This window comes from Oryzias latipes, chromosome 20, assembly GCF_053564925.1.
Source record: "Oryzias latipes strain Hd-rR chromosome 20, Olatipes_Hd-rR_3.1".
Taxonomy (NCBI): Eukaryota; Metazoa; Chordata; class Actinopteri; order Beloniformes; family Adrianichthyidae; genus Oryzias; species Oryzias latipes.
The window spans coordinates 27,551,040-27,570,049 of record NC_136256.1 but is presented as its reverse complement, the minus strand read 5'-3'; the positions used below and the strand labels follow the sequence as shown (position 1 = coordinate 27,570,049).

General features: G+C 42.8%; 1 protein-coding gene across 1 annotated transcript; it reads right to left on the bottom strand.

The window, feature by feature from the left end:
- Positions 1–11,015: 11,015 nt before the first annotated feature.
- nell3 (NELL (neural EGFL like) family member 3) lies at positions 11,016–17,806 on the bottom strand. Its single transcript, XM_011489088.4, has 4 exons — positions 16,971–17,806; positions 15,339–15,898; positions 14,136–14,202; positions 11,016–14,047 (listed from the first exon to the last, which is right to left on the bottom strand). Exons 1-4 carry the CDS (start codon positions 17,551–17,553, stop codon positions 12,522–12,524), a joined length of 2,736 nt encoding a protein of 911 aa, XP_011487390.1. The 5' UTR covers positions 17,554–17,806; the 3' UTR covers positions 11,016–12,521.
- Between the last annotated feature and the right edge of the window lie 1,204 nt (positions 17,807–19,010).

Genomic DNA, 19,010 nt, shown 5'->3' with positions numbered 1-19,010 from the left:
CTAAATTTTTTTTATTTTTTAGATGTTAAAGCAGCCGTTCTGGACGGAAGGAGTGGATTGTTTTCTTCTCTCTTACTGCATCTTTGAGCAAAAATGTCACCCCGCCAGCTAAAAATTTCAAGTGTCTATATCAAATTTTTAAGCTTTTAAGTGTATTATAATGTTTATTGATCGAAAAAACAAGCCCAAAGCCAGTATTTTGATTCATTCGTGCATTTCTGAGTATTCCTTTAAAATCCTGCGCTCTGATCACCAGACCCTCCCAATTCAAAAAAATGAGCGGGTCCTCATATTGTGATGTCACAAAGGGAGGAACCGCCCTTCCAGGAAGAATCTGCACAGCCAGCTCCGCCCCAACGCTAACGCACACGTCCACTTTCTCAGTGGAGCTAGCAGTGATCAATCATTTTATGTCAACAAAACGCACGTCCTTCTTTGCAAAAGATCGAATGTTGTTTGTTTTCGTGTTAGAAACGCCGACACGCTGCTGAGGCCAGCTCTAGGATGATGTCATGAAATGGGCGGCACCCACAAGGAGGGAAAGGCGGAGCCTCAGAGATTGGGTCGTCTTACTTCCTGGTAGGAAAATGAGCTGCAAAAATGAACTGCTTAAATTAAAAAAATCTTCTTTAGTGTTCCAAAGGTAATAAATTATCATGGATATGGATTACACTGGAAGTCTCAAGAAAAGAACGGTACAGACCCTTCAAACTCCTCCTATGGATGTCAATCTGTCGCGTCCTGAACTCCTGAAGCATCTTCGGGAAGCTACTTGGGAAAAAATCTTGCTTTTAGAAGTTGCAGATTTTAAACGCCGTTATCTGGGCGAGCTCGCCAAAATAGGCGTTTCCTCATTGCTCACATTTTTTTTTACAGAAATATTGTGAAATTTAATACATGAATCGTTGGCTCAAGATGAATGAAATATGTCATCCTAGATATGACCGTATTAGGAATGTGGGCGTGGTTAACCAAAAATCTCTGTTGCTACGGAAATTCTAAATTTTTACTTTCGACAATTCTTTTGAAAATTGCATGGACATGTTTGTCACCCCCAGGAGACCCAAAAATAAAATGGTTGCTATGGTGATCAACTTTTTTCTCTTCCGTGAAGGGCCTGAAGCAGCCGCTCTGCCAGCAATGGCAGGGAAAAAAGGGGGTAATGATGGCGACAGTGGCGAGTAGCGGCTGCAGGCCATACAACACCGCTTTAATAAAATCATGTTTCTGCCTGTAAAAATGCGATTTTTATTTATTTGTTTATTTATTTTTTTGTAAGTAAAGATCTGAGGAAGTTACATGAGCTGTTAAATAATAGCTTTTTACCAGTAGAGCAGGAGATGAAAAGCGCATCCCGAAACGCATTACTGGGAGAAGTGGTGGTCAGTGCTGCAACTGAGGAGGACCAACAACAGCCCAGATATAAAGAGTCATTGTTGTGTTACTTTCCTGTCCTTTTGTTGGTTTTCTTGATGCTTTACCCAGAGAGTCGTCGTGCAACAGCTGATATAACACAGTTGAGGAATGACTTCCTGTCAAAGACAGAGTTTTGGATGCAAATGCCAATTGAATGTGAACCAGTGAAGCATTATGCTTGGCTCCTCTGGCCTCATCTGCAGTGGACCATCACAGCGTGGAAACACACCCTGAGGTCACATAAAGGAGGAGGCGAACATTTCGGGGGGGGGGGGGGGGGGATCCTGAGAACCGCCAGTGGGAAGGAAAATCCAGTTTTAGCATCAAGACGACGTTTGTTTAAAATGGTTGACAGAAAACTACGTAATAAAAGCTTCAGCTGCAGAGGAGGAGCATGTGACATCACCTGGGCGTCCACCTTCAGTAGAGAACTAGAGTCCAGGTGTTTGTATTAGCACGGTTGTATTCATTGCAATTTGCTTTAAAGGTTAGATAAGCTGCTATTTTAACATTATTATAAACACAAACTGATCCAAAATCAAAGAGAAAATCAAGAAATATTCCAGCATGTTTGACATTTTCCCCTCTAGATGGCGCTCTTTCCTCAGTTTTTCTGACTGGATCCAGTTTTCTCCTCTAAAATGAGCTGCAAATGCGGCAGTGATGCTGCAGAGGATCACTTTCATTTTCATGTTTTATCTCAATCATTAGGTTGCAGAAACATATTTATCGACTTAAAGAAGAAAAACTTTCTAAGCAACCCAAAGAGCTCCGGACTGTTGACCTCATCCCTCCTCCCCGCACACTTCATCTGTTTTATTTTTCTACATGGTTTGTTTGAGTGAAACATGTGGAGCGCAGACTCAGCTTGGCTCCAGGCTGCTCATTGTCAGTAATTCTATTATTTATTCATGTTTGATATTTCAGAGAGATTTACTAAAAGACAAATCATCGATCATCTGATCAATCAGAGGACAGATGAGGAAAAAAAGTTAAGTTACGGTTTGCCTGTAAAACCAGTTCCTCAACATGTTATTGTTTGACCTCCTTCACTGTTATGGATTTTTGAACATCTGGAAAATATAAATTGTTAGGAGGATTTTATATTTTGATCTATTTTAATGTATCTGTTAACATGAACAGATAAAAAAAATGAGGTTATGTTGCCATCCAGAGAGGCTGTTTTTAATTTAAAAAGCAAGAATCTTTGAGAGTTTATTGTTTTTATTGATCCCCCCCCCCCCCCCCCCCCCCAATGGTAGGAATAAAATCATGTCTCACATGGCCATTATAAAATAGGTCAGCTTCTGCAGGACAGGTTTATGCTAATGATGAGCCTTCCTCCACAACGTTTCATTTGAGTGATCTGTTGGAACCATGTGAGGAGGAGGAGGAGGAAGAGGTCATCCAGGTGTAAGCTGAAACCAGAACTAAAGTAGCAGCCACTTTAAAATTTTTTTTTGCTTCTGCTGCTTCACAGCATGTTTTGCTGAATCCATACAGTTTTTGCTGATGGTTTTTCTCCATTTCAGGATTCAATCTCATCACTTATGTGTTTGTAAAATGTTCTAAAATGCAGTTTGTCTAAAGGATTTGGTGAAAACAGCTGCATAGAGAAAAAATAGAAAAAAACTTCAGTTACTTCAGTTGAAACGGCAACAAGTAACACCCAATGTAAACCGAAGCGAAAAGGGTACAAACTGGTGCAAAGCCATAGCTTTGACCCTGCAGGTGTGTCGTGGGACAGTTGGTACCAGGTCGCAGTGAAAAACCCAATTTTTTCAGTTTTATTTTTTCATTTTGACTCTGAATTAAGTTTTATTATGGAAAACTACTGGACTCTCTCATTGACTGGACTGAGTGACTCCTCCCCCCTGGCGTTCCAAAGAGGAAGTACCTGCTGGTTCTAAGAAGCCAAAATCCCATAGACGTCTATAAACAAATAAACAGCTGTTACTCAGTCGTTCATTTATTGTTGCAACTTAAAAAGTGGATGAGGCATTTGAGTTTTTAGTGTTCACAAAGTCTAGAGTGCAATAAAGTTTAAAGCGGCTGCAGATATTTTACAGAGTATGAAGATACTAATCCTCAAAAGTTAAGGGAAACTGGATGCTAAAAAACAAAATCAGACGCCGACTGCAGCTTCATACAAGTCAGTTTGTGAGAATATAGTCTGACATTAAACGGGTCCGTGGCCTGAAAAGGTTTTAGGCACACCTAATGTAAAGAAATTTGCCCCTGTGCAAATATGGACAGGAAACTTTCTTCATCCATGTTGTATGCAGAAGCTGGTAAGTCAGAGGGGCATCCCTTCAAAGTAATAACCAAAATGAATAACCAATACCCTGCTTTTAAATAAATTACCTACCGGTACTGGAGAATTGTTCTACTCTCTAGAGGGCACTGCATTACCCAGCATGCTTCTGTGCAGCCAAACAGAGAGACAAAGTTGTTCCGGTTTTTCAATAGAAACAATGAACTACAAATACTTTTTATTTCAGACCCACAACTTTAAGATGTGACAAAAGCTAAAGTATGAGAATGCAGCTTTCTTCTGCAGAGACTGTTGGTCCTCTAAAAACAGTCAAAACATTTCCTGGGGTGTGTACATTCACTAAGCCAATCCAGATGTTGAACCATGCTGGTCGTTTTCATCTCACAGTGTGAACTCTGTCAGGTCACACAACACACACGTCCTTCTGTGAAGGATAGCTCCTCCGCTGGCCTAACACGGGCTTTTCTGACCTCAGGTTGTCCTGTGGAAACACACATGAAAGGCAGAAGCTGACGTGTGTTTGGGGGTTGATGGCTCTGCAGGTAAAAGGAGCGAGAAGGAGTAATTACTCTGTAAACAGCCTGTGCGGGCTGCAGCTGGAGATTCAGGGATCACAGGACCGCAGTGTGCTGTAAATCCAGGCTAAAATGGTTTTGAAGGAACCTTTTAAATTGAAGGCAACATTGATGGTAAAATGTGACAGAGACCCTGTCCTCTCTATCATAGAGACATTCGAAGGACGGAGATCTTTTTTCTTCAGTTATGATGTGGTCCAAGTTTTTGTTGTTCTGGTTGTTAGGTTTAAACTTGCACAAAAAATGCGTATGTTTTTAAATTAAAATAACAAAAAATGGGAATGTAAAGTAAATAGTTGGAAATTGATTTATGAAATTTGAGGAAAACGTGTTTAAAATGAAAAATTAAAAAGTAGGTCAATTGCAGCAGGTGAAAACAATGAAGCCCGCGTCAGCGCGCCTGCGCGCGCATGGTGATCTGGGTGTCGCGCAAAAGGTGAGCGTTGATCTGACACGCGCGCTGAAAGAAACAGAGGTTGGGGCCGACTGTCAGATGAAAAACAAAATCCTTCCGAGGATTCCATCTGAGAAAGTGGGGAGGCAGCCGGTAAGAGGCGGAGCTTAACGGGGGTTGATCAGCTGTTTATCAGCTGTTTTTGATATGGATCGTTTTAATGTATTTTCCATTTCTGATTTATTCATTGATGATTGATTGATCATTGCTGTTACTTGAAATTTGATCATTTGTTGTTTGAAATGAAATTACATATAGCAAGTTAATTACAAAGAGGAATATATTTTCATAAGGACTGTATCTATGCAGGTTTTTCACTTGGCTTAGTTGCTCATAGCTCATTCAACATGACCTGATGCTCATTAACTCACTGGAGACAGTCTTCTGTTCTGAAACCAAAATGCAAATTAAAGAAAGAGACACATTCGTGGAGTCCTGCTGGTGTTTCCTCCATTTGGTGCTTTCCCCTTCAAGTGACACCGGTGCACAACTGGCGTTTAGGCCACAGCAATACCATAAATCATTCCGGAAAGTTAATCAGAACTTCTGCAGCCAATCCGAATCCAGTATTCACTCAGACCATGGTAGAAGAGAAAAATGCCTAACAAGTGTCCACCCTAAAACATTCATCCGTCAACCATATAGCTGTGTCCCCATTGACCATGAAATTGTGCAAATTGGATTTGTGATACTAAAATAGATTTTGCATTTGGAAGAGGTGGTTTTTGAGGCGTATCCAAATTGACATATAAAACTGCAATGGAAACACTTTTTTTTTTTAAACTGAAAAGTCATGTGACCAACAACCAGATACCACTGGCTGCCTTGGTCACTGCTCAGCGGGCGCCACCAGAGGTCCCACAGCGTCACACTGCAGCTAATCCAAAATTGAGTGTGTCATGTGGAACTATTGGATCCACAGCTCCTATGGAAAGTCAACAACCACCATTTCCCAAAATGGCTTCATCCGTAGCCACTCCCACGCTTAAGGAGCTCGAAGAAGACGCCAACGTCTCCTTTGATAGATGATGATGAGCGCTGAATGTATCTGCTGTCAAAGTATTTTTCACATCTGTCGTCATGTTTTAAATGACTTATAACGTGAGTTAGTTTGTGTTTATTCACATAATTAGGATTTAAGCAGTGTAATTTTTCGATATTTCTAGAATTTTGAATAAAGTTTTGCACACAAGTGATGGAAACACAGCCTATTTGATGTGTAAAGTTTGTGTATTTAACATGCTTTTTTAATAGTTTTGTTCCTTATTTTATTATATGAATTGCTTTTTTTTTGTATTAGTATTTCTTTTGGTAGATTGAAGTATGTGTCATCTAACTACACCTCTGCACCAAGATGTAAATAACTGAATAATCTGGATACAACCTCAATTTAAGTACAAAGGAAGCATTAAACATAAAAACCGTTGAGAAACCAGATTAATGAAAACTCAAGTCATATTTTTCTCTGTTGTCCCATTTTGATTAGACAATTTTGTGACTTGATGCCAATTCTACACCAGGAAAACCAAATGTGTGTGGTTGCTATGACAACATCATCCGCAGTGCAGAGGATTCAATTATAATAAAGTTATTTTTGTAGGTTTTATATAATCTAAGTCATTTTAATGAGGCTTCAGGCCCTCCTTTCACGGGTTAAGGACATGATAACTTTAAATTAAAGAAAACGTTCACAGGCTAAAACTCAGAAATAATTTGTTTGTCTCCTAATATTTTCAATCCGGCTTTGCTTCCGTGATCTCTGCCAAGAGCAGAACAGGGTTAATGCAGTGCCACTCCTGTTTTCTGCACGCCTCCCCAGCCCTCTTCATTAATTAGCATTCATTTTTCTTAATAGCTTCTACACAACATCACTCTGTTACCCAGCATTCACGATCGTGTGCTGCGAGGCGCCAAACGTGCACGCCGCATGGTCCGCGCAGAGTCATTTGTATGGATGCATTCAGTGAGGTAGTTCATCTGCAAGTGGCTGGCAGAGAAAGCAATTAACCTTGCAGACCACCAGGGAGTCCATTCCAATAAAGAGCATCTCTCTGCTGCTTAAATAAACACCAGAGGGACCCCAGCACTTAAATTCAGCCAACTTATTATTCATGATTAGGGCTGTCAGCCATCTCTTCATGGAGACAGACGGCAGCACTCATCCTCACATGACTATGGTTGTGCACACACACACACACACACACACACACACACACACACACACACACACACACACACACACATCTCCATACCTTCGTTAGCGCCTCCTCTGTGTTAGAATTTGACCACGACGCAAAAACGATTAAGGTCAAGTCAACACAAAAACTAAATGTTGCAGTACGTCCTTTTGGGTAATCAATGTTCAGTTCTGGAAAGACACGGTCAATTAAATCAAGACACACAAATGAAGCTATAAAATAAACAAAAAACAACCTTTCAATGGATCTGTTTTTTTCTTCTTCAGCCAACCTTCTTCTTTCCTGAGCTGTCTGCCTCTTTTGCATCAGCGACTTTTCTAATGAGCGGTGAAACTCTGGCACAGACGGACAAAGTGACGGAGATTTTTACGGATCGTTGGCAGTGCGTTGAAGGGAGATGACGATGTTGGCGAAATGAAGTCCGTAGAAAAAAAGCAGCTGCAGGATGACAAATGGGACGAACTTTTCTTCAACCTGTATATGCAGAGACAAGAAACCATTGTTCCCACACAAATCCAGTCCACTTGTGTTTCTATGTTATCTATACATGTAATGCATAAGGTTTTCTTTTGGCTTATTTACTCGTCTATTCCGTTTACTCCTGTTGCAGCAGTTTCAATGGGAAGCTGTTTTCTTTTGGATTCTTTTAAGAACGGCCTGATTAGAACAAATAGAAGAAGTCTTTAAGAGTGCTTTGTAGACAACAACCTATTCTCTGTAAACACAACACACAAGGACTCTGGTTACACAAACAACTTAACAGATAGAGGTAGAGTTGTTCTTTTGGGACTCTCAGGTGTAATGACGAGGTCATCAATTTGCCTCTCTGGATTGAAGCACACCCTCGTGATTCACTTTGCTGTACTCGCCTTTTCTTTTTGTAATTCTGTAGATCCTGGGGTTTGCATGTCCCAAGAATCGGTGTATTTCTGAGTTGTTTTTCCTTCCATCTTAACTTTTCTCTCTGCCGAGCACCCGTGGCCTTTTTGCACATGAACACCACAACACACACGATCTGTGTTGGATTTTGCATGTTGGAGTGTGCTGCGGATTTATGCCTCTGTCTTTACTGACATGAGATGATGACATCTTTTTCATGCATGTAGTCATGAAGATCATTCAAATGATCAAAACTCATTTAAAACTTTGATAAATAAACTTGACTGAAAAGGATAATTTTAGTTAGAAAGTGAAACTAAAGTTTTTTGTTTCATTTTTTTTCGTCTTTTTGTCATGTTTTCGCAGTTAAAAACACTCCAATGATAGATGAAATAATTGAGATCAGTTTACCAACAAAATAATTTGTTCAGCATCCACGCAAAGCTTTTGTTAACCCTTGTGTTTCCTAGGCACTTTAACATTGGGAGTGGGGTCATCTAGACCCACTAGACAGTGCTCTGAACCTTTTTTCTTCAATGGTTTGTGATCTTCACTGGTGTCCATGGATTACATGAAATCTTTCCACCTTTATCCACCTTTGTCATGGTAGGGAGAACACATCAATGGTCACCTTGACCTCATAGGAGAGCACAAGGGTTAAAATCCCACTTCTGACCCTGGTGTTTAATGGAAATTTCCAATCCATCTGATACAAAGCAGGTTCTTTTCATCTAACCTGCATTTACACACCTTTTAGATATTCTATGGAACTAGAGTAGATTACAATGCCTTCAATTTTTATCAAGTCAGTAAATTAATGAAACCACCTGACATTGTTTACGTTCAGGCTAATTTTTCATTGTACTTTGTGTTTTATTACCTTTTAATTTAATTAAAAGAATGATAGAAATCTAAATTACAATTTTTCAGATAAATCTCATTGATCAAAATCAATTCAAACAGCTTGATGTAATTTTCTCTTCTTTTCTTTCTTTCTTTTAAAAGGATCCTTCAGCAGCTTTGCTTCACACCCTGTAATCAGTTTAACAGAAATCCATTCAAAGGTTTTTGGTGACACAGGAAAAACCTCTTTGGTTTTCCTGCAGACAAGAGACTCTGACTTCCAGGCTAACATCCGCTTCTGATTAAGGCAGACATGATTGTAGCTGTGTCCTTTTGGAGCCAACACCAAAGTGAACTGGATCCAGGTTTGGTCTGGAAGGGGAATCGCTCAGAACACAAATCACAGGCTGACGTGTTTATTAAACAACACTGCGCTGACATTTAGCTCCAAATGTCAATCAATGCCACTGATGCACTTCCAGAGTATTATGTTAAACAGTTTGTGAGCATGAAAAGACTTTCTATCAGCCTGCATTTGCATTGATGTTCTCAGAGTTCAGCGATTCCAGCTGTGCTTTGGATTTGCCTGTCGTTAACGGAGGAAAAGACGAATACCAACCCTCAGAGAGCAAACAAACTCCCAACAGATGTAGATGTGATGGGGAAGGGTGTCTGTGCTCCCCCTAACGTGTAAGAACTGTACTGGTAACCCCAGAAATACTGTATTTATTAAGAATTCTACAAACATGATGGGCTAAAGTTGGAAAACTTTATGTTCCAGTGAGATCTGATGTGACAAATCCTGTTGACGTATCTGAGAACCATCCACTGCCTCCATTGATCGGTTAGATTCTTTTCAGTTCTTTCTAATCTGTTTTAAATAGATTTAAAGAATTTTTTAGACATTCTTAACCCTTTAAAACTGGATATGTTGCCAGTGAAGCGACACCCCCCTGTGGAGAGACTACCTACAGCAGAGGTGGGCACTGAGGGCCGCATTCCTGCATGTTTTCCAGCATACCCTGCTCTGGCATGTTCTAATTGGCTGGACACACCTGAACCAGGTAATCAGCCATGAGTAGGGCAAGACTATCTGGAAATCATGCAGACACACCGGCCCTCGAGGCCTGGAATTGCCCACCCCTGACCTACAGACTACCTTTTTAGAACCATGGCCTCAGACTTGGTTGTGCTGACCATCCTCCTGGCCATTTCACACTTGGCTGCAAACTGCCCCAACACTAGAGGTCATGGCTCAAAGAAACCAATAGGAGAAAATCCTCTGCAAAGAGCAGAGAGGAAATCCTGTGATCCTCAAACCAGACCCCCTCTGGCCCATGGCTGCGCCTAGAAATTCTGTCCATAAAGAGCAAAGGCAGTGATAGAGGGCACCCTTGCACCGGGAACATGTCCTACTTACTGCCGGCAGTACTAACCAGCCTTCAGGACGACCTTTAGGAAGGTTCTCTGGACCCCGTAGTGACAGAGCACCCTCTACAGGACAACATGGGGGATGCGACCAACCAAATGTCTGAAGACCGTGGCTAAACTTTATACGATCCAAGCTACTGTAATTGAGGCTAGTACTGAAGCATTCAAAGGATCACAGTCAGTACCCTCTTTTAAAGTATCAGTCAGGTTGAACAGTTGTGGTTGGATGAAGATTTCGAGGTGTATTCGAGTTTTATGTAAACAAATAGATTTTGTTAAGTAGAAGAACTTACCAGGACAGAAAGCTTAAACTAATAAAAATCAAACCAAATAAAGGTTGTATTATTTAAATGAAAACATACTTTATTTTTGGCTTTATGTACTTCCTGTTTCTTTTCTCTGTCCGTCTCAGAAACTCATCAAGCTCTAAGGTTTTTTTCATCCACTTGTAGAGTCATGCTCCACTGAAACACCTGTTTCCAATTCAGACACCAGATGCAAAACCGTTTGTTTCCTGCAAGCAGCAAAGAACAGTTATCCTGGAGGTAATGGATGGAAGAATAATTTCCTTCTGCTTATGACCAATAGTTTGGAAAATCCAAACTTGGAGGATTTTTGTACAATTTTGGCACCTCTGCAGTGGAATGAATTTACTTTCAGGTATATTTATAACATTTTTATTACAAACGTATATGTTTTGCTTTAGGCAAAGGTTGTTCCATTGATGGGCAAGATAGATGTGTTTGATGTCAAATCTATATCACTGGGCTGTGTTGCATCTTGGCAAAGTTTGTTTATAACCATTTAAGAAATAGATAATCAAATCTGTTTCGTAACACCAAAAGTATGATGCAGATGTGCTGTAGATTAACTTTTAGTATCAGGGTTGCTTGTTCAGGATGTTAAGTTGAGCTCTGCCAAAAAAGCTTCATGATTGCAGTTCCTTTTTTTTCGACAAAATAAAAGCATTTTATTTGGTTTTAAGGCAAAAAATAAAGCAGCAGCACCAAAAACACTAAGAGCATTGATGTGAGGCTGAAGAATTTCAGCTGCTGCCAACTCTTTCAAACTCTTCATTATGCTTAATTGTTTAGAGGACAAAACGCACTCAGAGGCAATTAGAAAGGATTTGCAAGGCCAGCTTTTCACAAGAAAACCAAGAACAGAGTAAAATGTCGGCATTATGGATCTTTGCTTAAATTATCATACCATAGAGGCTAACGCACAACATTAATGGGTCATGAAAACTTCACATTGAGCAAGTCAAACAGGCATTTCCTAAATATAAAAAAAAAATAAGCACGAATCCACCATTTCAGCAACTTTATTAGAAGCATCCTTGTAACATTAGACAACCGGTTGCTGAATATTCTGCATTATTATTCTGATCTGTGGGAATAACTGTAAGAATAAATCCAAATTATGAGGAAAGACTCCTGGTTTTGGTCTGTTAAATGAAGCTTTCTTTTATTTTGAAGTCAAAAGCTCTTCTTCCGTTTCCTGTTATAATCTTTTCTGCCAAAATAAACTTTTTTTTTTTACTTTTGTAGCTTGGGGGATTCAACTTTATCCTCAGCATAGACACTTTCAGAAAGGAGCGCATGGATTCTAGACACGTGACAGAGCGACTTGACATGCATCAAGAATGAATTGGATGTGGTGGAGAATCCAGTTGTTTTTCAAAATAAAACTTCCTTCAGAATCAGTTAAATTAAAAAAGAAAAAACATAGGTCAAGGTTTTTTTTATTTCTTCGGGTACTGACCGTCTTATGGACCTGTGCCTACCGGTCTGCTACCACTGCTGTAAAGGCCTTTATGTTAAATTACAGTCAAGATAAGTACATCTTGTGATGAATGTATAGATTGCAACAAATGCCATCGGTCACGCATACACTGTTAAACCTTATTTTCTATTGTTTGTGGGAATCAAAATATGTAAATTTATTTATTTAGATGCAGTAATAAAATAGGATTTCTATTCAAAGTTTTTAAGGATATTTTGTAGTTTTGGCAACATGGCGTTTATAGTGTAATTACTTTTACTCATGCAGCTTACTAACCTTCATCTAAAAAAGGAAAAGTGTTTTTCTAAAATGTCCAAACTACTCCTTTTGAGTTCTAATGTCACAATAAAAAATCATTTCACATTTAATTAATGCTAAATACCTGCAAGGAATGAACAAAGGGTTTTTTTAAATAACTCATTCATATTTAAGATGGCAAAAATCCACACATTCACAGATCACTTGGTCACTACTCAACCAGCTGAAGTACCTGAAGTACAAGTAGTACTTGGAGTTCATTCCACGTACAAGGATGCAGGTCCAAACAGGAAATGTAGCACACGTTAAAAATAGAATGTGTGATCTGTGCATCAGTTTTTCATCTAATGGAACATTAAAGTTTGCATAGTAGGTTAAAATGTGCGGAACAGTTCTGTTGTGTTGGATCACAAAGCAACCCAAAGGATGGAGACGTTGGTGCCGCCTTTATGTGATATGTGGTTGACCCGTCCTCGAATGCAGTCCAGAGTAACGTAAAGAGCCGTCCCGTTCTGGACCTGAAGGGAAGCTCTGAGTCCAACACTGGCCCACTCGCTCCCTTCAGGCTTGGATCCGGAGACCTGCTGAGCCACGGGTCCCGACTGCTGCCCCCCAGTCTGATGCAACGTCAGCTTAATGATATTACACGAATGGATCAGCTTGAGGTTCAGGGCAACATTCGCTGTCCCTCTCTCCTGGAATATGAAGTTCTTCTGGCTTCCTGGCTGGCCCGTGTGGGCCAGGTGGACCTGGGGAGTGTCGGGGCTGATCTGCTGGAAGAGCAGCGGCTTATTCCTGACGGCGCCTGAAGGAAGACCGGTTCTAGACACCGTGGCTGTCAAGGCTGACGCCACCGCTGAGGGAATCCAGATGAGGCTCAGCATGCTGATGCCGGTGCTGTCTCCAAAGTAACGGATGTTGCACTGAGACGGGGAAGTGATCTCAAAGCTGAGCGTGTCTCTGCTCTCCACGCTGACGGCGCCGGACAGCGTGATGGAGGTGTCTCTGTAGTTCACGCCCGTCTTGAAAGCCCGCATCACTTCTTGGCCCGTTCCGTTCTGGGAGGTGTAGGCGATGAGCGAGAAACCCTCTCGAACGCAGGTGTGACCCATCGAGTAGAGCGCCTGCTGGAGGACAAACTTCACTACTCCGCTTTCTGTGAATCGGACGGCTCTGCCGTCATGGGTCAGGCTGATCACGTAGGGGTCAGACACAGAGGTCATGCTGAACGTCGGGCGGTAGCTGGTCTGGTAGTGCGCCAGCAGAGACATCTGAGCTGTCATGGCCACGGCGCCGGTGTCGTGAGACAACCAGAGCACACTCAAAGATGGAGCGCTGACGTCAAAGACGTGAAGGTCCTTGCTCTGATTGCAGTGTTGGCTTGGACTCTTCAGCAGCAGTGTGAGGGTCTGGTTGGGCTCCACCTCCACCCCCGTGCTGACGCTTATCCCTTGGAAGTACTTCCCATCCGGCTGTTCGATCCGAATGCCGCTGAGATCCTGACCCTCCTCTGCCTGGCTCCCATTGATCCTCATCCCTGCCTGAAGGAAGTTCCTGCAGTTGTGCTTTATTGCAAAATTGTGATCCAACCACACAAGACCGTGCTGCAGGAAGGTCACCAGCCCCGCCTCGTTGGACAGAAGATCGCTCCGCTCCTTCCCTCGTATGTTCAGCTGTAGGCCAGAGAAGATGTGGGTTCCAGATGTCCCGGCAGAAGGACCTGCCACATTCCCTGACCAGGACTGGGACAGAAGGCTCCCGGACAGATGGCCGCACACCGAATCACTGACGGCTGTGCAGGGAGCAGCGACGGGCTCTCCATCACAGTCAGAGCAGGCCTGGCACTCCTGCAGCTCCTGGTTGTAGAAGTACTCGCGACCACAGAAACCCAGCAGAGCTTCACTATCTGTAACTCCAAGACACCTGAATCCCCCTGAAGATCAAGGAACGGCACAATTCATGAGACAGGAAAAGGTGTTTGTCTGCATTTATGACACAAATGAGAAAATCCACAAACGCACCAGGAGTGTTGAGGCACTTCACGCGCTCTCCACAGATGTTTGGCAGTTCCAGGCATTCATCTCTGTCCTGCAATTAAAAAATCATTAAAACCAGGAGTGGCCCCTTAGGCACTACCTGGCCCCGCCCTTGCTGCTCCCTATCGACCCAACCTCACTGGCTGAGCGGCTGCTACATGCCCCTCATTTTACCATTCTGCCCCTACCACCCTGGTCAGAGCTGGATGTGACAAATTTATGAAGACCAAAAATAAAACTTTTTTAAAAAATGGGGGCTTTACTTGTTGGTTTTTATCTCCATAGCAATCATTTTATGTTTTGGTCTACAAACGTAACAAACAGGTCTGTGTCATATTTAGAAGAATCAGCAAAAGCATGTTGGGATTTCCATGGCAACTGAAGTTTTTTGTTAACCAGGCCCACATTTCTAATACAATTATATTGATATGTTTTGTTCAGCTTGAACAAAGGATTCATGTATTCATAGTAATCCCATAACAGGGGAACGCCATTTTTGCGAGCTCGCCGCGCTAACGCTGTTCAAAATCAACAAACTTTAAAATTAACTTCTTTTTTTTTCCCAAGTGGCTTCCGAATGATGCTCGAGGAGTTAGGAGGCAATCGATCGAAATTCCTAGAATTTTAAATTTGTAAGGAATTCTAAAGGTTATCTTTTGATATATATAGATGGAAGCCTCTTTCCAAGGTCAAAGGTCAACAAACTTGGGTAGACTTCACTTGACGATGTGTGTCTGAAAATTTCATAAAAATCAGTCAATCAAAAGGTTTTTTCCACATTGTGCAAAAATGAGAAAAACTGAAATAAATTTCACAAAAAATGGCCGCCAAGCTGTAGATCCTGTGGCCATCCCATAATAATTTTTAAACTTCATTTGGATATCCCCGACTTGTGTGTTTTGGTTTTCTTTAGTGGATTATGAAATACGTTTTTGATTGTTGGCCCCCGTCATTTTTTTTGCCGGTTTCTCCCGCTGTGATGCCATTATTTTTTAAATAATTTAAAAACTAAACCTTACGAAACTAAGAAAGAATTCCACAAATTGAATTTGGTTGATTTTTCTCTGAATGATCCAAGTTTTCCTGGAAAGTTTCTTCAAATCAGACATCAAGTCCACGACGAGCTCGTTTTAGATCTTCCCACATTAGTTTGCCACAAAAGCACACCAGGGCTGGAACGTTTCATACCTGACACAATCTGTCTGCCGTCGGAGAGCACTGGGAGATGAGGAAGAACCCCGGTGGGCACAAAGTGCACTTCTCACACTGAGGCGGGCTCCTCTGAAAGTCGCAGAACTCCTCTGATCCACACGGGCCGGCACAGCCCAGCAGAGGCTGGGGAAGGTGAGCTTCTCCAACAGCATCCATCACCTTGGAGTCCGCATCCATCTTATGGATGACGTAGGATTTGCGAAGGTGGCTGCGAGCCTGGCTCTGCAGTCCCGCCAGGTGGCTCTCGAAGTAGCTCTGCAGCTCATCCTGCAGGCCCTGGAAGGAGACCTGCTTGAAGGTGTCTGAGAGGAGGCCATACTGGGACTTGACCGCGCCCATCTGCTCGTACATGAGCCGCTGCTGGTCCAGGATCTGACGCTGCTGGGAAAGCAGCGCCTCCTGTTGGTCAGCAAGCTTCTGCTGCAGGTCACGGATGATCACCTGCTGGGCTCTCAGGGCTTCCACCAGCTTCTCCTGACCTTTGGAGAGCTGGAGGTGCAAGATGAGGGCATCCTCTGAAGGGACTTCATTCTCTCCTGTGAGGACGTACGGGTGAATTTTCCCAGTTAAACAAGACGGCCCATGAAATGTCACTGACACCACAACATGATGACAGATCCAGATGACTGATGGGGCTTCATTCACGCTTTGCAACAAGACAGAGCTGCAGACTTAGGTTTAGTCTTCAGATTTAAACCCAATTTACTGATCACACTGGAGCAAAAAAAACTTAAAGAAAAACTATAAATCTATCTGTTCTTTACAGAACCACTCCGATCAACTTTTGATCTGTTTTTTTAACTATTATAATTAAGCTATTTTTCGCCAAAATCTAATTGAAACCCAGCATCTGGTGATGTCCATGAGTTCAAGACTTCAGGCTGTCATCGCCAACAAAGGGCCTTCAACCAAATATTAGTAATGACCAGTTTGTTTCAGTTATTTCATTTGTCCAATTACTTATGAGCCCATGAAATGAAGGGATTGTGTTTAAAAAATGCTTTCGTTTTTCACATTTTTATGCAATCTTTTTGTTCAACTCATGGAATAAAATCTGAAAGTCTGCACTTCAATGGCATCTGAGTTTTTTATTTCAAATTCACTGTGGTAATGTACAGAAAATAAATTAGAAAGAATGTGTCTCTGTCCAAATATTTATGGTCCTGACTGTAGCTATATAAAAAAAGAAAGGAATGGCTGAAAAATCTAAGACTTAAAATACTGTCCAATATATAGGCAACTTCTTTTATTTCTGGGGTTTTCTAAAGTTACACCTGTTTATGCTGTAAGTAAAGACTTAAGTCTGGAATTCCTGTTAAATTACTAAACAAAAAAACCTTTAAACTCACTTTGCCTTGACCCTGAACCCTCCAAACGCCCCTGCCTTTGGTGTCACATCAAAGCAGTCTGCAGTTTACTCAGCTCGCACATTATGTACGCCAGCTCTGTGTGCGCGTGTGCGTGTGTGTAAGTGCTTAGGCCATTTGTTTCCATTTGTTGCCAAATCTGCAGTCGTTGTCTGCTTTCAGGGGCTGAAATGCTGATATACAAATATATTTTTTTTCATACTCCAAATGGCGCATAAAGTAGGACAAATGAGATGCAGACCTGGTTTTATGTCACACGTGAGCTGGACGCCCAGAGACGCTCCGCCGAGTTCCGGTGATGAATGTCCAAAGTCTGGAAAATCTGCCAGGAACTGCGCGGCTCTGTCTGACACATGGACTAGGGGGAGCTGTCCTGCTGTCCTGGGGACGCTCTCCTCCTCCGGCGCAGCAGGACATCCGTCTCCAACACAAAACCTTCCCAGCGCTTTTGCTCGTAGGCTCTGCGGCAGCCTGCACTCGATCCCTCGGCACTGGCGGGTCTCGTTAAAGGACTGTGTCGTGGCGGGGGCGCAGTCCGCGTCGCCGCACCTTCTCCGCGCGCCTCCGTCTCCGTGCCCCCCGTGAAGCGCTGGGAAACTTTCCACTTGCGTCCGCGTGGAGCTCTGGTCCGAGCGCGCCTGATCCCCCTCCGCCTGTGCGGCTTTGCCCCTGGTGGAGGGGCTGAACTGTCGCGGTGGTCTGACGGATCTGGCGCCCGGGCAGTGCGCCCCGGTGCACGGTCTGGGGTCGTAGCAGTGCGCGCCCCTGCACATCTCTGCGGCTGCAGCGCAGAAGAGCAGCAGCGCAGACGCTGCTGAAAACATCTCGCATCTATTCTGGGGTCTGCAAAAGATTAATGTCGGGAGTCCCAAATGAGGGAGTTAAATCTTCCTCTCCCCAGACAGACGTTCTCCTGTGACTCCAAACTTGGTCATCCTCCGCTCCTGGTCCGCTGAGTCTGAGACAGTCCCGGCTGTGACTATGGAGGAGTAGAGGCATCCGGAGCGGGCTGCTGGCTGCTGGCTCTCTCCATGTCTGACACACTCTGAGGGCTGCAGCTCCACTATACCACAATGTGGCATTCCTCAGACCTAATTAGCATCAGGTTTCCCCATGGCCGCAAATTAACCCTTTACCCTCCTAGCGCTCTGGAACTCAACTCAAGAAAATGCAGCTCCAAAAAGAAAAGTCTGAATAGAACATTTTCTGTTTCAGTCCAAAGTAAAAAATAAAGCTGTTAGCACCATTGTATGGTCAGACAATCACGTGACACATAAATAACATTTTTATCTTCACAATGGCGACTTTTCTGATGGTTTTATCTCCATAGGAACAATTTTAATTCTTGGTTGCCTGGAGGTGACGAACATGTTTATGTAATTTTCAGAAGAATCGGCAAAAGTACATTTTTGGATTTCCTTGGCAACAGATAATTTCTGTCAACCACACTCACATTTCTAACATGTTCATATTGTACATCATTGTTTTTCCTGTTATTCATTTTCACAATATTCCTGTAAAAAATCTGCAAACAGGGGAAAACTTCTTTTGGACGTCCCCAACTTGTGTGTTTTGGTTCAGTGTAATTATTAATTCTTTAATGAATCTCACACAAGATCCCGCTGTGATGTCATCAGTATCTTGGGGGAGGGGGGGGGGGGTCATTCAGTGTGCTCAAAAATTCGTTTTCATTGAGGACTAGGTGTGTGCACATTTTGTTGGGATATTGTGTGTGTGGTGGGGTGACATTTTCGCTCAAAGACGCAGTAAGAAAGAGAAATTGCAAAAACGATCCGATCCTTCAGTCCAGGACGGCTGCGGGACAGAATCGTCTTCTCCGGGTCATTCCAGACGATCACGGGCCGTCACTCCTGCCCCTTGTTGATTTTCCTGTGACCCCGTGACCTGCAGAAACCATGAGTTCTTATCCCATATGTTGGGACAGCTGGACGTCTGCATCGTCCTACCAGCATGTCGGCACAGACCGGCCTCTGTTTGGAGGACAAAGCCAGCAGAGGTCAAGCTTTTGCTGGGAGAGCTGCAGGAGACGTCAGGAATGTGGCACCAGACAGCCGGGTTTTGAACCCTCACTTACAGTCAAAAGCAGCATGAAGTTATTTGAGGCTCATGCCTGTTGTAGATGACTAAAGGAGGAAAAAGAACCAGAAGTCACTGCGGTGACACAACATGACACTGCTCCACATGTCATTGTATGATATTAACCCTTGTGCTGTCTTAGATGACCCCCCCCCCCCCCCCTTCCATTGACATGTTCTCCCTA